Below are 17,260 nucleotides of genomic sequence, written 5' to 3' on the forward strand. Positions count from 1 at the left end.
ATCTTCTTAGAGGCAACTTGCCTTTAACAATTTCTTGGGAATCTACTTAAAAGATACTCCCTGATATTACGGGCATATATGTATATACGTTATTACACAAATAACATTTACTTAATGTCATAAACCTTAATGTCATAAAACCTTGATTTTACCCAGTGTGCTTCCTGATGGAGTTTTCTTGGTAGCACATCTGTCTTAATGCAAACTGAAGATGGATTTGAGGGTAAAATTGTAAACAAAGTCTTCAGTTGCTTGGTTGCATAATAAATTGCCTCTCATTTATGAGGAGAATGCTGCAGCTGTGATATAACTCAACCACCTTACAGAGATTTTTTCACTCCTGTTCTGTTTATCTTCTCACTTGTTCTCTTTTCTCAACCTTGCTCGGAGAGCTTCATCATCTCAGATTTGGTCTTCTCTACTGAGTGGGCAGATTCAGACTCAGCTGCTCTTTTGTGCAAAAGTGAAAAGAGAAAAATGTCATCTATCATGTACACGTTGTACAAGTCACTTACATACAGTTTAGCTTAGCAGTGTTCAAACTGTGGATTGAGACCTATTTATGGGTCACAGTCACTTTAGTGGGTCACACACAACACCTTTAAAGTAACTAAATAACAGAAAGTGTCAGTGTAGATTACATGCAATAAGTATGGTTTCATGAAACCCTTGTTTCAGATATACATGTACTTACACATGCCCAGATAGGAGTTTTGCATCATCATATAAAAGGTTATTTCTTTACTCTGGGTTATAGTAAAAAAAAATGTCCAGAGTCTCAGTTTTAACTGGGTTGATCTGCAGAGTGACACTGTGAAGTGGCTATTGTTATACTCATTTAATAGGTGAGGAGAACTGAACCTGAGATGGTAGCACTGCCTTTTCCAAAGTAAAGGGTAGAGCTAGGCTTTGTGTTTTAAGTTTTTGGGCTTGAACTTTTGTACTATTTTCTTTGGAACATATTTCCTTTCTCTGTTAGTTACTATTAATGGAAAAGAGTAACTGTCTTTACTTGAAGCTTATGATTTGGTCACCATAACTATTTTTATTTCGTGTGTGTGTGTGTGTGTGTGTATGTGTTCCAACCCAATCTCTTGTGTACTCATAATTTAAATTCTTAATTTGGGGAGCTGCAAAGTAATTTTATTTATAATTACCTTAAAGTTTAGATTTTCCTTAAACAACCAGAATTTCTCCATTTAAGAAAGTTAGAGAGCCAACACCTGCCAACTGCAAGAGCCCTTCACGTGCGGTCCACAGATCTACATCAGCATCACCTGGGAGCACGTGAGAAATGCAGAATCTCAGGCCTCAGCCCCGACCTGGCGAATCAGAGCCTGCACTTTAGCTAGATCCTTTTGGTGATTTGAACATGGATGTTTGAAAAGCACCTAAGACACCAGGTCATTTAATAAAAAAAAAGCAACTGAGTGATTCAATGGCTTTTTATTCAATTAGTTTTTCAACCTATGTTTCCTGAGGGATGACAGGACCCAAACGTTACACCAAGTGGTGGGGATATAAAGATAAATTATGAGTGGGCTCTGTTTGTTAGGAGTTTCAGTTCTCGCTAGGAGAGAATAAATGCAATCAAGTATTATAGATGCTGGGATAGAACCTGTATGAGGCACAAAAGGGGCTGTTATCTAAACCTGCATGTGGGTGTGTATGTAGGTTTACATGGATATTTGAATCAAGAAGAAGGAGAATGATGCTTGCTTTTTTTTTTTTTTAACCATAGTATATGAATCCAGACTTTATTGATGATCTGAGTTTGATTACTCCCTTGCTTGTATTTTTGCACTACAACCATACATAACCAGTAACTTACCATCTTCTTTGTTGGTAAATTCTTGTTATTTTCTCCCTCTCATGGGGGACTTCATATCATGAAGGGCTAAGCAAACTGTTTTCAGGTAGCTGCCTTTTATATATGCCTGAGCCATGTTATTGGGGTAACTACAGTGGGTGATAACTCAGTCACAATCAAGTAGCCACATCTGCTTCTCAGTGCCACTGCCTTTTTACCCCTAGACTAGAAAGGGTAGCTTGAGAAAATATAAATGGCTGGGCTTCTGGGAGTTTTTCCTCACTCTCTTCAAGTTAATGGTCTGCATAACGGGCTATTTGCTGATGTCAACTGGAATAAAGTAGTGTTTGGCAATCGGGGATATACGACTTTATTTGCCGAACTCACCGTTTCACTGCCTTACGGTGCTACATCTGGCACAAAGCAAAAACCTTTTGAATATTAGCTCAATGAGGTGGGATGGTTTAGAGCAAATCAAGCAAGATCTCTTCTTGCTTCTCTTCAAGGCATTGTGAGCATCATTGCCAGCTCTGTATTTCACTGGCAGTGTAACTTTGGAGTAAATCATTTTAGCTGGTCATTGAGGAATAAATGTATTTTGCGTGTTGGGTAGGCTTTGTATAGCGAGGAAAAGGGTAAGGAGGAAACCAGGTTTATAGACATGTGTCTGTGACTACTCTACTCCTAATAAAACCAAATATTTCTCTCTCAGCTTTTATGTATCACTGCATTCCCCAGTTGCCTGATGTGTGTGTGCCATTTTTGGCTTGCCTGTTTGATTTATTCAGTGCCCCTGTAATTCACAGGGTCTGGGAGTTCACTTGGATTTCCCCAGCAAGCCCAGAGGGCAGGGCATGCACTAATGTGAAGGTCTACATTAGCATTGCTGGTTGGAAGATACTACAGCTGATTCCGTCCAGGTGCTCTTTCCTCTAGGAGGGTTGCCCTGCAAGCATCTCAGCCAGGTGCTCTTTCATCATTTGAAGAAATCTACTGAAAAGAAAAGGATCTTCCCCCGCAACATTTATATACACACATTTTGTTCTTTCCTTTTTGTCATCTTCCTTAAACATGGAAATTGTACCTTCTCTCTTAAGCTGAACCTACTGTTACTTAGAGGCATTTCCCTCTGTTGACCTGCCTATGAAAATGGTGAGCCTTAAGTCAGAATTCTCATAATAGTTCTTAGTCTGATTTAAAACTCTTTACGAAGAGTTTTTCGTTGCAACTGACTTAACTAGTCATGCTTCCCTTCAAAGGACCGATTTTCTATCCCTTTATCATGTGTGTGTGTCTGTTTTCTACGTTCACCCAGTCCTCCACACCCTTTTAAAATATGAGCTCCGCTCTAAACAATGTAGCAAGAGGCCTATGATGGGGCTTCCCTGGTGGCGCAGTGGTTGAGAGTCCGCCTGCCGATGCAGGGGACACGGGTTCGTGCCCCGGTCTGGGAAGATCCCACATGCCGCGGAGCAGCTGGGCCCGTGAGCCATGGCCACTGGGCCTGCACGTCCGGAGCCTGTGCTCCGCAAGGGGAGAGGCCACAACAGTGAGAGGCCCGCGTACCGCAAAAGAAAAAAGGCTATGATGATTGAGCTTGAAAGATGGAAAACCTTGGTCTAACTTAGTAACTGATTAAAATAAGCAGATAGTTATTATGAGGTTATCACTATGACTTTAATAAATCTGCGTAATCTTGCCTAGAACACATGGTCTAGATTTATGTTGTTTTTAAGATATTTCTTTTAAAAAAATACGTTGTATTTTCTTTCTCGGTTCCTTTTCACCCTCCCAGGACTCTCATCAACCTGCACCTCACTATATTTAATTTCTATGACAGAAGTATAGGGTCAAGAAGGATATAGTTGGAAGGGACCTCAGAGACAGGCAGGTGTACTCTTTATTCTAAGACAAGTTTGCTCTGAGAATTTGGGCAGTTCCTGTGTCTTCTGTGGGCCTCTGTTTCTACCTTCATAATCTGATCCTCAAGATTTTGGTCAGTTCTGATACTGTTTAATGCTCTGACAATTCCTATGACATAAAGCATCTGGTAAAGTATAAGAAGTTGCTGAGAAATCCTCTTTTAAATTGAATATGAAGAAGACATAGGTCCAGATAGAACATTTGAACCTGAAAATTAAGCTGTGAAGTAGAATTTGATCATCAAGTCTCCATCAACCTAGACTTCTTTGCAGATCACCTAAAACTTCATTGTGGGCTTTTGTCTCATACATTATGACTTCTAAAGGTAGAAAAGATCTTGGTGACGATCCTTTTTGCTTGATAGGTATTTCATTTTTTTATTTGAAGGCCAGTGAATTTCTCAGTCCCGGCTGCACATTAGCATTATCTGGGTTTTACAGGAATACGGGCATCTCATCCCTTCTCCCCATCCCTGAGAATTCTGAATGCATTGGTATGAGATAGAGTTTGGGCATCGGCATTTTTAGATAAGATTCCTTGGTGATTCTAGTATCTAGCCAATGTTTAGAACTCTGAGGTGGAGTTCATAAAGATTTATGAGACTTATAATTTTAATAAGGATATAGACAACATATATCTTCAGATGTGCACACCCAGAAGGATGAGAGAAGTAGAGATATTTCTATATGACATGCCATTGAACCTTTCCAATTCTATGGGGTCCAAAGTAGGAATACTATGACACTTTGCTTAATGCAATGGTTCTCAAAGTGTGGTCCCAGGCTCAGTAGCACCAGCATCACCTGGGGATTTATTAGGAATGCAAATTATCAGACCCTGACCCAGACCTACTGAATCAGAGCTTCTGGGGGTGGGACCCAGCAATCTGTGTTTTAACCAGACTGTCCAGCGATCTTAGTGAGCTCTAAAGTTTCAGAACCATCAGCGTACAGAGTTGTTGTGGGCGTAAGAGGTAGCCTAGGAAAATCTTAGCACTGTGCCCGGTGCATGGTGAGAGTCCAAAAAACAGAGTACTCTAAAGATAGTGTGTTTGACTTCTTGGTAGCCTGAATATGGCTGGGAGCTAGACTTGACAGCTGTTAGCTACTCTTCCAACTCTAAGACTGTTACTTTTTAAAAATTTATTTTATTGAAGTATAGTTGACTTACAATGTGTTAATTTTTGCTGTATAGCACAGTAATTCAGTTATACATGTATGTGCATTCTTTTTCATATTCTTTTCCACTATGGTTTATCATAGGATATTTGAATATAGTTCCCTGTGCTATATACAGTAGGACCTTGCTGTTTATCCGTTCTATATATAATAGTTTGCATCTGCTAATCCTCAACTCCCAATCCATCCCTACCCCACCTCCCCCTCCCTCTTGGCAACCACAAACCTGTTCTCTGTGTAAGACTGTTATTTATAAGGCAAATGGAGCTCAATTGAACGATCTCAAAGGTGTATCAGAACAATCAGTCCAAGTCACCATCCTTCCACTGTGAGATTTAGACTCTTTCTTTTCTGAAGACCTAAGCTGTGATGCTTTGGTGCTATCCAACAGTGACTCATGGAGTGGTAGAGACTATACCACTAAGTGTTGAACAGCTGAAATGCGAGGAAAAACTATTTATCCATAGAGGAGGACAGTTCCCCAACACGTCTAAAACATTATTGCTAAAAGGAAAAGCGCACGTAGAGAAATTTTTTTCAGAAAATGAAGGTTTCCTTTTCTTAATAGAATTTCTTACAAAGAATATTTTAAAAGATTCCATACCAAGAACCCATAGCGATGTTAGGTTTCCTAGTATCCTAAAGCCTGGATAGTGTATAGATTTCCAAATTGGATGTTTCCTATTCCAGTTTCTCCTAATCTTGTCCTGCACGCACTTTTAGATTAGTCTTTAGTAAATCATATTCTTAGAAGTGTTTCCTTCTCAGAAATCCTTAATGGATCCTCACTGCATGCACAATAAAATTCAAACTCTATGCTAGATGTGGAACACACTTAAAAGCTTATTTTTATACTGCTTTAATTTTTATAACCTTCTAGTGTTATTTTACATTCTTGTGTTTATGCTATATTGTAACTTGCTTTTTATTCTCTAGACCCTGATTTTTTTTTTTTTTTTTACCATTATGCCTCTGTTTTCCTTTATTTCTGTCTAGCATGAACTTACTATCTACATCATAATGTTCAGGGGCAATTTAAATTCTCCAGTAAAGCTTCCTTGTTACTCCAAATGAATGTAAGCTTTCCTTTATCTTAACTTCCAAAAGAGTTTGTAGAGCTTAATAAATTGCACCTTGTGTTACTTTACCTGTTAATACATTTTTTTCTATCTCTACTTGACTGAAAATTCATTGAGGACAAGCAACAAGTCTAATACACCTCAGTAATCCAGCGCTCCAAGCACCTTCCCTGTTCTGGCTAAATGTACTTGACACGCTTCTACACCGGCTTTATGTCACTTCTAAGTATCCTGTCTGGTCCTCATTCTCCTGAAAGTTAAGGATGCTAATTAACTGAGGAGAACTTAGGGAATAATTGCTGTGCAGGACAAAAAATTATGTGTCAAAGCCAATTACAACGCAGTGAAATGCCAGCTAATGCAAATCTCCTTGACCTATGATGGGGTTACATCGTGAAAAGCCCACTGTAACTTGAAAATATTAAGTGGAAAATGCATTTAATACACCTAATCTACCAAACATCATAGCTTAGCCTTGCCTACCTTAAACATGCCCAGAACACTTACATTTAGCCTACAGTTGGGCAAAATCATGTAACACAAAGCCTATTTTATAAGAAAAACTTGAGTATATTATGTCATTTATTGGACACTGTACTGAAAGTGAAAAACAGAATGGTTGTGAGGGCACAGAATGGTTGTAAGCGTATGGGTTGTTCACCCTGGCGATCTCCTGGCTGACTGGGAGCTGAGACTGCCTGCCGAAGCCCAGCATCACAACAGCATTGCACCCCATATGGTTACCCCAGGAATAGATCAAAATTCAAAGTACGTTTTTTGTTGAATGCCTGTTGCTTTTGCACATAGGTGGAACCATCATAAGTTGGGGACTGTCTGTGTTTGTAAGAGTGCTATAGTATTGCATCTGTGTTAATTTCATGTGTGTGTTTCCTTTCGGCAGGTGATTTTCTTCCACCCCCGCCTCCACCTCTAGATGATTCCAGTGCGTCTCCATCGGGCTCTGGGAACTTCCCTCCTCCACCTCCCCTTGATGACAGTGCTTTCAGGGCACAGGTGAGATCTGGGGTTGAAGTCATGTTTATAAACCATGCTAGGAATCCTGAATTCTGAGATTGTTTCTGTGGTGGATAAACATTTATCCAGAGCCTACAGAGAGAGCTTTACACCTCACAAAGCACTAAGGCATTTTAATGCCAGCTGCCCAGCTCAAGCTTCCCAGAGTTCTGCTGGCTTGCCCCTGAAGCCCTGGAAATCCTTTTACCTACTAATTTTATTTTGAAACTGAAAGTCATTCTTTAGGAATGCCATTTGAGAAGTCCACATTTTCTTGTTATCCTGGAGACACACAAGCAGGCTTTTTTATTGCCTTTTTTCTCTTTCCACAGACGTTGCATTCTAAATGAGTAAGGATGATATTTTAAGGTGCTGGTTGGTCACTGTGGGTACTAATTGGTCAGCAACATCTTTCTAGCAAAAGCAACAGCAAAATTTCTTAGGTTTTCTCTTCTGAGTGAGGTCAGGCGTGCACAGTACGGTTTGTGTTGACTATTTAGAAGTATCTGTGCTCCAGGGAGTGTTGCGAGCAAAGTGACTCAGGGCTAGATTCAGTAAAAGTTCTCAGCCTGTGTTCACGTAGAGCCACTGGTGACCAGCTGCCACTGTTTAGGCAGGTAAATGCCAGTTATGTCCGGAAGGAAAACTAAATAATATTGTCATACAATTATTGTCATATTTTTAGGGGTGATGATGTTACTATAGATACGTCAAAGAAAAAAATCCTTATTTTTTAGAGAAATGTCGGCAAGATTGGTGAATGAAGTGAATAGTGCCTGGTATTTGCTTTAAAGTCAAAAGAATCTAAAAAAGAGTGGGTGGGCTTCCCTGGTGGCGCAGTGGTTGAGAGTCTGCCTGCCGCTGCAGGGGACAAGGGTTTGTGCCCCGGTCCGGGAGTATCCCACATGCCGTGGAGCGGCTGGGCCCGTGGGCCATGGCCGCTGAGCCTGCGCGTCCGGAGCCTGTGCTCCGCAACGGGAGAGGCCACAGCAGTGAGAGGCCCGCGTACAGCAAAAAAAAAAAAAAAAAAATCATAATAGCACCTACCTCCCTATTGTACAGAATAAATAAGACAGCATATGTAAAGAACCTGGCACATAATATATACCCAATAACTGTTATCTCATTATTAAAAAAAAATAAAAAAGAGTGGGTATGTATATATATATGTATATATGTGTGTATATATATATATATATATGTACGTATAACTGATTCACTTTGCTGTACACCTGAAACTAACACAACAGTATAAATCAACTAGACTCCAATAAAGAAGAATCGTAAGAGTAGGGAGCTACTGAGTGAGAAAATATTAGCTATGAGTTGATAATTGTTGGGTGCATGGAGGTTTAATTCATTATTTGTTCTACCTTTGTATATGTTTAAGATTTCCCATAATAAATTTTAAAGAGGAAAAGCCATAGAAAGTAACTGCTTAAATAGTTCAGGTCATTGTGTCTTTTTTTCTCTTAAATTTCAGGTTAGAGGAGACAAAGGTAGAAATGATTAATTCACTCAACAAATATTTCTGTGCTCTGCGTGGGCACCTTTATAGCACTAGGTATTATATAGCAAAAAAGACAAACAGGGTTCTGCCCTTATGAAACTTACATGTTAGTAAGGGCTGTTCTTTGCATATTGTTTAATTTATGCAATTAACACTTTGTTTAGTCTATCTTCTTTCTTGAATAGTTATGTAACTATTTTGTAAGCATTTAAAATCTTGAGTTCTGAAAAGTTTGCTTGACCTTGTGACAAGAAGAGTTGTGTTTGATACTAGTTGAGCAGCTTATTCTTGTCACATGATCTTGACCAGGTCACCCTAAGGCCCACTTTTCTTGTAATTAAAGATAAGATAACTGTATCTACCTCTAATAATTAAATGAAATACAGATGGATTTGAATATACGAAACTATAATCACCTTACAGATATTTTGATGTTATAAATGTCGCCATATAAAAGTAACAGCGACAAGAATAATAATAAGGCTTGCCAAGGGTTTCATTAAGAAAAATCAAACCTGGGGCTTTCATAAAATTACAAAAAGTCTTTTTCTGTATAGATCTTGTCCTGTTAACTATATCCAAACTATGACTTTGTTTTTGAAAAGGAAGGAAATAAACAAAAAGCCTGTTGCCATGTTGGCTTATGTTCTATAAAACAGAAGGAAGAAGGATAAAAAAATAAAACAGATTTTGCCAAATGGAAAAGGGCAGATCTGGTAGGAGAGGTGTGTTTTTATTGAATATGTGGAAGATTGTTGGTAAGTTCAAAAGAAAATGGGCAGGGACTTCCCTGGTGGCACAGTGGTTAAGAATCTGCCTGCCAATGCAGGAGACACGGGTTCGAGCCCTGGTCCGGGAAGATCCCACATGCCGCGGAGCAACTAAGCCCGTGAGCCACAACTACTGAGCCCGCGAGCCACAACTACTGAGCCCACGTGCCTAGCGCCCGTGCTCCGCAACAAGAGAAGCCACCGTAACGAGAAGCCTGCGCACCACAAGGAAGAGTAGCCCCCGCTCGCCACAACTAGAGAAAGCCCACGTGCAACAACAAAGACCCAACACAGCCAAAACTAAATAAATAAATAAAATAAATTTAAAAAAAAAAAGAAGAAGAAGAAAATGGGCATGTCCTTTCCTTGTGTGGTGGTGATGTGATGTGATAGAGGCTTGGTCCCACTCTGGCCATATTTGCCCCAACTTTAGAGTTGAGCTACGATGGAACTCAGAGTAATGTAATCACAGGAGAAAATTCTGCACGTTTTTCTCCCAGCCAATGGTGAAAACTCCTGTTGCCAAGTCCAAATTATAGCTGGTAAATGTGTGTTTTTAATGTAGAAATCTGTTTATGTTTCCAGCCAGATCTTCAGGTCAGAGCCAAAAGAACCTCTATTAAGTGTGACTCTAAGAATTATAAGTTTTTCAGAGCTGAAAGGGACCTAAGAGATCATTGAGTCTAAACCTGGTGCCAGGCATCTAGTTACAGCTTTTCAAATACTTGCTGAATGAATTAATTCCCTCTCTTCACAAGTGAGGAAACTGAGACCCAAGAAGATGTGGATCCTATCGTTTCTGACAGAACTCTTGAGAAATTTTGACTCTTTATCTGTCCTTCCTCTCACTGTGCACGTGATTTTGCTTCAGGCCTCTCAGGACTCTGAGGTTCCGATGAGGGGGTAACATGCTTTGTTTGGAAGGACCAGGTGTTGTTGGGAGTTTTGCTTGTCTCTGAATTTCTGATGTATGCTGTAAACTTTTTTCTTTTTCCTTTGCAAAAGGCAAATATTTAGTGTCAAGAATTCTTGTTTTGAGAATTCTCATTTTTGTGGGAAAAGATGAATCTTGGAAAATCAATGAGAGATTTTCTTTTCTGTCAGTATCAGTTCGAGCCTAGTGGCTATAAGGTTTGGGGTGACCATTTAGCAGTCACTTCATTCATTCATGATAAGTTGAATAACTTCTATAAGTCAGACACATACACTGGGGTTTATAGCCTTAGAACTTGTCATCATGGGTCTAGTGCCCTGAGTCTCAACGTTGGAACTGTTAGCTTTGTTTGATCTCATGCCACAGTTGGTAATTCCTTTCTATTTCAGCCAGCCAATGGGCAGGCATATAGCATTGTTTAGAGAAGTTTTAAAGGGGCAGAATATGTCATAGGATTTCAGGTTTGCAAGGGAATTAGAGATCATAACTCAAGTGCCTTTTCTGTCGTTTGACTCTCCTAATTTTTTTTCAATTTAACAAAATGTTTATGGGTGACTACTACAGCTGAGGCAATGTTGAAGGCCAAGGAATAGATCAGATACAACCTCCGATTCAAGCTTGGAAGATGCATATATACCCAACTTCTAAATTAAGGTGTTTCGTAGTAAATTATTCCTTAGTCATCATGCTTTGATCAGAAGCACAATCTTCGTCCTTTGTTGAGGTAGAGGGTGGGGGAAATAAATTAACTCTGTCTGGAGACATGCAAGAAGGATTCTTGGAAACAATTTCAACTGAACTGAACTTTGATGGCTAATTAGGGTCTTAATTTTCCAACGGGGGAATGGAATTTTAGGCAATAAAGCAACAAGTATAAGAATACAGAATATTCTGAAGAATATTCTGAAATCCTTGCAGGTATTTGTTACTATTGAAATATAAGGTTAACATCCCCAGGTCTATTGTTGGGTGCCAAGTGGTGCTTTTAACACACCATCAGACGGAATGTGTTGCCCTTGTGGGAAGCCCTATGCAAATAGCTCTGAGTTGTCTGGTAGACTTCCTTGAGCTCCTCAGGGATTTACCTGCTGATACCTGATGGCTTTGGGTTCAGGTGCCCGATACTTAACTTCCCCTTTTTATGACATGTTTGCTTGACTTTTTCTTCATGACCACCAGCTGACACCTCCTCACTCTGCCTCTCTCTTTGTGGCCCAGACCGTGGCTTGCTTTTACGTGTCTGTGACCCTGGGCTTTCACCTTTCCAGTTCCCATCAGCTCTTCCATCCCTTCAGGCAGATGGCTGCCTTTGCTAGGGTACCTCCAGCCCCTCCACCTCAGAAAACAGACTGTCTCATCCATTGCTGGTTACTCCAGGTATTACAAATGTCTTTCTCTTATTGAACTGAAATTTGTCCCTTTATGATTTCCTCATACTGATTTTCTTCCTACCCACTTAGAAAATGATGTGCGTTCAAAGGAACTGTCAGGCCAGGAGAGAGAGAGGTGGTGTCTGTCTCAAGGGGGTGACCCATAAAACTCCTGAAAGAGGTCACTTTTCTGAGGAGAGCATGAAAACAGTGTCATGTGAGCTATTCACTGAACTTGGGGAAATGCCCAGAGTTTGTTGAAAAGAGAAGGAAGAAGAGAGATTTCTTTTTTTTTTTTAATTTTTAAAAATTTTATTGGAGTATAGTTGATTTACAGTGTTGTGTTAATTTCTGCTATACAGTGAAGTGATTCAGTTATATATATGTTCTTTTTCATATTATTTTCCATTATGGTTTATCACAGGATATTGAATAGAGTTCCGTGTGCTATAAGGTAGGACCTTGTTGTCTATCCATTCTGTATATATTAGTTTGCATCTGCTAATTCCAGACTCCCAATCCACCCCTCCCTCCCCTTTCCCCCAACCTTCCTTGGCAACCACCTATAAGTCTGTTTCTGGAGAAACTTCTGAAATCCTTTATTGTCTTGTCTTAAAGTCAGGGTCCAAAAGTTTGTGGGCCAAGTCATTTCTACTCTTGTGAAAACAATTTCAAAGCTCATAGATGTATAGGGTGAATGGTGGATTGTAGTCATTTATCTACTTACTCACTTTATGTATTTCATTTATCAGTAATAGCTTAAAAATCTATTGATGTTTCAGTAGAACTGGAACTGAAATCTGTGTCCTGTGACCCTTAGTCTAGTGCTATCATGATAACAGGTATGGAATGACAGAATTTGACTTGTAGACGTAGAGAACTCAGGCCCCCAGCCATGGGCACATTCATTCATGAGCTCACAGAAATAGGCAGCAGGCCTTGCTTTATTTATATGGTTTGGACATACCCTACCATAGAAGTCATCCCTTCTGCTACCTGGTAGTGGGGTGAGGAAGGAAGAGGCTCGGTGAAAAAGGAGATTCAGTCTACAAAAATTAAGAGTAGAGACGTGATATTGTTAGAGCAAAACCAAAACGCTCAGGAAGAACTTTAATCCACTCTGAAGTGCTTATGCTTCCTGTGTAGTGAGGATATAAGAATATCTTGATCCATGAAAACATACCAGAGGAGTGAGCATGATGCTTATTTCTTCGTGGCCCTTTGCCTTGTTCCTCTGGGTCTCGTGTTCGCGAGGGGCCCTAGTTGATTTGTAGGCTTATTTGTGACCCTGGCAACAACAGTAGCAGCAGCAGCTGCCTTCGTGATTATCTCCTCCTTTTACGGTCCACACATGTAAAGGAGTGTATGTTTAGCAGGGCTGGTGGGTTCTTAGGCATGTCACAGCCTCCGGGCGGTGTGACTTTCTAGAAGCGAATGTCGGAGTTTTCCTGTTTGCCTTTCGCTCTGAATCATCCTCTGATTGGGTATTCAGGTGAGAAATGAGATATTTTTGGTGTCTAGACTTATAAAAACTTTTTTGAAAATAGCAGGCCACAGCTGATAGGGACTATTCCAATGTTTCATTTAGTAATTTGACCCTTTCTCTTGAATGTCATAGTTTCTCTTCCTTGTTTTTTAAGAATCTATTTGAAAAGGTAAACCCTTTCCCAGGGATCGATAGTGGAGTATGTGTGTACACACAGGCTCATTCACCCATATCAACTCAATTACCACTGCTGCTACTCTTCTGAAATAATCTAGGACACATGCATGTATTCTGCAGTGAAAGTTTGGCTGATTGCTGGACAAGAAAAGTCTTATGGGGAAATAGGTTGCGGTCAGTTCTGTTGTGTGTTGAGCTAACCAATGAGGTTAGATTTGCTTTAGCTCCTGAGTTTCTTTATTGGGAGTAATTTACAATATTTGCATATTTCAGAAAATTTCCTGTGCCCAAATTAAGTGAAACTTAAGTTGGTTCTTTCTGAGTCAGTGGAAGTTTTTATCCCATTTTGTCTTTCCCATCAAGAACCTTAGTGATTCCTTCAAAGCTGAAATACGTTTATTTATTTTTTGTACATCTAAAAAGTAATGCATGTTTTTTCTTAGTAATGTAAATAAATCAAACAATATGGAGTAAATATTTTCAAACATGTTTCTCTATCAAGGAAAAATTATGATATGCATATGTGCCCCACTCCTAATATATACACCATATGAAGTTTGAGCACTCCTTTTCCTGCCTCATCTAAAGTATTATTAACACAGTTTGGAGAATGTGTTGCGATATTTTAAACTTTATAACACCTCTTTTTAAAGAATTATTTCTCCATTAAATTGTACCATCACATTATTAATAAACTATAGCTTTTGTTTATTGCATTGTTTCTTGTTTGCTATTTCTTTTTCTTGAATTCATCATATTGGTTCTTTTATGTCCTTTTTTTTTTTAATTTCTTCCTCCTACAGTACTTTGTAAAATATTTATTTATTTATTTACTTACTTATTTGTTTATTTGGGAAAGGCTACATGGATGATATATTTTCTAAGTCCTTGCATATCTGAAAATGACTTTTGTTTTTGGTTTCATCGTTAAGTAAAAGTTTGGCTGCAGTAGAATTCTAGGGCCAAATGTTCTTTACCTCAATATTCAACAAAGATTTCTATGTTATTACTTTGTATCGTTCAGTCTTTAGTGTTGCAGATGAGAAATCTGATGCCAGTCTGATTCTTTTTCCAATTTAGTAACTTTTTCTTGTTTGATCTGTAAGCTTTGTTTGTGGGATTCAGCAATTTTCCTACACTGTTTCTAGATACAGCTTCCCTCACCCTCACCCTCACCCCAGTATTTCTACTCAGCATTCAGTGAATCTGTTTGATCTGAGGAGTCAAGTTTTTATTTAGCTAAGGGGGGTTTTCTTGTGATGTTGGGAAAATGAATTTTAATTTTTCATTTGCCGTTTTCTTCCTTATGGAACTCCTATTTTATGGTTTTGGACTTTTTCTCCCATTCTTCATATTGGTATTCTTTTTCAGTAGTTCTACCGTATGGAAGAATCCCTCTTGCTTGCTTCCTTTCTTTATTTTTAATTTTGTGGTGATGATGTACTCTCAAATTATAAATGCTGTATACACCTGAATTTAGGGAGAAAATGTGCTTGGGGGCCGCTCTGAATCTGCTGTTCTGGTAGACCTAGCTCGCTTGTACTCCAAACTTTATCTTTTATCTGAATCCGAAACATACAGTCCTTTACTTGCCACTTTTTTCTTTTTAATTGGAGTATAATTGCTTTACAATGTTTTGTTAGTTTCTGCTGTACAATGAAGTGATTAAACAGACCAATCACAAGTAATGAAATTGAAACTGTAATTAAAAATCTTCCAACATACAAAAGTCCAGGATCAGACGGCTTCACAGGCGAATTCTATCAAACATTTAGAGAAGAGCTAACACTTGTCCTTCTCAAACTCTTCCAAAAAATTGCAGAGAGAGGAACGCTCCCAAACTCGTTCAATGAGGCCACCATCACCCTGATACCAAAACCAGACAAAGATATCACAAAAAAAGAAAATTACAGACCAATTATCACTGATGAACATAGACGTAAAAATCCTCAACAAAATACTAGCAGAGTCCAGCAGCACATTAAAAGGATCATACACCATGATCAAGTGGGATTTATCCCAGAGATGCCAGGATTCTTCAATATGCACAAATCAATCCATGTGATACACGTTAACAAATTGAAGAATAAAAACCATATGATCATCTCAATAGATGCAGAGAAAGCTTTCGACAAAATTCAACACCCATTTATGAGAAAAACTCTCCAGAAAGTGGGCATAGAGGGAACCTACCTCAACATATAGTCCTTTAAATAGTCAGCCACAGGGTGTGTGTATCCAGTCGTCACTGTGTGGGAGGCCAGGGAACGGGTTTCCCTTAGATACACATGCCAAGAACGGAACAACAAGCATCAAGGCTATTTATTAGTTGTGAAGATCCATTGGCAGGTAGCAAAGCCCCTGTTTTACATGCTGTACATATATGCCCAGTGAGGGCAGCAGTAGGCTGTGGCCAGCCCTTCTGCGGGCTGCTGTCTGCTTGAGTTCTCAGTTTCCTTCCTCACTTTTTCCCCATTCATGCCTTTCGATGACTATGTCACCAGGAGTGTCAGGGATTCTGGCAAAGTACCTTTTATTAGAAAGAATGAACTCATTAAGTGATTTCACTGCTGTTTTGACTGGTTTTCAGTATGTACCCCAAACTTTCTTTTCCAAGAGGCTTCCCCACCCCCTCACCTTTTTTGTCGAGGCAGTTTGAAGTCAGCTTAGATATTGCTATCTTTTGCTATTTATCTCAAGCTCACGCTGCTGCCCTTGAGGGCGCCACCACAGAAAAGCCCTCCCTGATTGCATCATCTAGGCCAAGTAAAACTTCAGGGACAACATAGTATGATGGCGAACACTGTAAGAGCTGATCCAGACTACCTGGGGTCACACGTGGCTCCCCACTCACTAGCTATGTGACTGTGATCGTGTTATTTAACCTTTTCATGCCCCTGTTTGCTTATCTGTAGAATGGGAATAATTGTTGTACCTACCTCTTTGTGTTGTTGTGAGGTTACGTAGAGAATATCATATGAGCCTGCCATAGCCTAGAGCTTAGTAAACGTTTACTGTTGATGCTATTACGGTTACACAGTTCTGGGTTAACTGTTCTCTGTGCTGAATCCTGGCATAGTTATTGCTGTCCTTTGCTTTGTACCGCACCTCCCCAAGGTTCACTAATGATGTACCACACCCCGCCAAGGTTCACTTGAGGATTTTAAGGCTTTTTACCAAAGAAATACTCCCGCAAGCTCTTTCGTCAAAATGATTGAATTAAATAATCTTAGCTCTCTTATGACTCCAAAATTCAACGCCCCAAGGTGTTATTACCAATAATAAAATATTAGCTTTTTATAACTTCATAGTTGTTTACAAACTGCTGTATATTATTGAATTTGATCTTCACAAGTAAGAATAGCACACATTTAATTTAACAAATGCAAAAAAAATTAAGCCTCAGAGATTTGAGGAAGCTTGCTTAGATTTCACAGCAAGTTTCATGGAAGCAGTGATTTATTTCTGAACGGATAAAAACAAAAACAAAATGCATTTGGGGGACTTTTAAGCCTCTTGGCTTAGTATCAAATCCCTTCAAATGAGAGAAGGCAGATCATTTTAAATTCTCAAAAAGCAGCCAAAGTCATCACCAATATGTGTTTATGGCTAGTGGCCAGGGGCCACCAAGATAGCTTTCTTCGTCATTCTTTAGTGGAAATAAGCACATCTTCCATCCCAGCCTCCGGCGTATTCCCTGACAATCCCCTCACCGATTGTACCGTGTACTTCTTATCCGTGGATTTGGTAAGGAAGCCCTATTGGGCTCACAGATCCTTTAGTTCCTTTGTAATTTACGTAATCCACTCAACATGAGAACAAAACAACTTGATCCGAAAGAAGTGGTAAAAGTGGACATAGGGGATGCCAAAACCAAAAACCGAGGGCATTAACTCTTACTTTTGCAACTCTAATGTTTTAGGGAGATTTTCTGTGCGTAGCTAATTTGGGTTGATCCATTCAAAAGTCAGGTATTTAAAACTGCAAATATATTATTGCATGCCGTACT

The 17,260-nt window shown here is 39.5% G+C and overlaps 1 protein-coding gene across 1 annotated transcript in view; it reads left to right on the forward strand.

The window, feature by feature from the left end:
• The window catches only part of LPP (LIM domain containing preferred translocation partner in lipoma), a 565,263-nt gene that overhangs the window by 181,668 nt on the left and 366,335 nt on the right, over positions 1-17,260 (forward strand). Inside the window, exon 5 of the mRNA XM_082654321.1 lies at positions 6,892-7,004. Coding sequence (XP_082510447.1) covers positions 6,892-7,004 — 113 coding nt within the window. The remainder of the gene's footprint in view (positions 1-6,891; positions 7,005-17,260) is intronic.

The sequence above is a fragment of the Grampus griseus genome, assembly GCF_964374135.1.
Source record: "Grampus griseus genome assembly, chromosome: 5".
NCBI classification, from domain to species: Eukaryota; Metazoa; Chordata; class Mammalia; order Artiodactyla; family Delphinidae; genus Grampus; species Grampus griseus.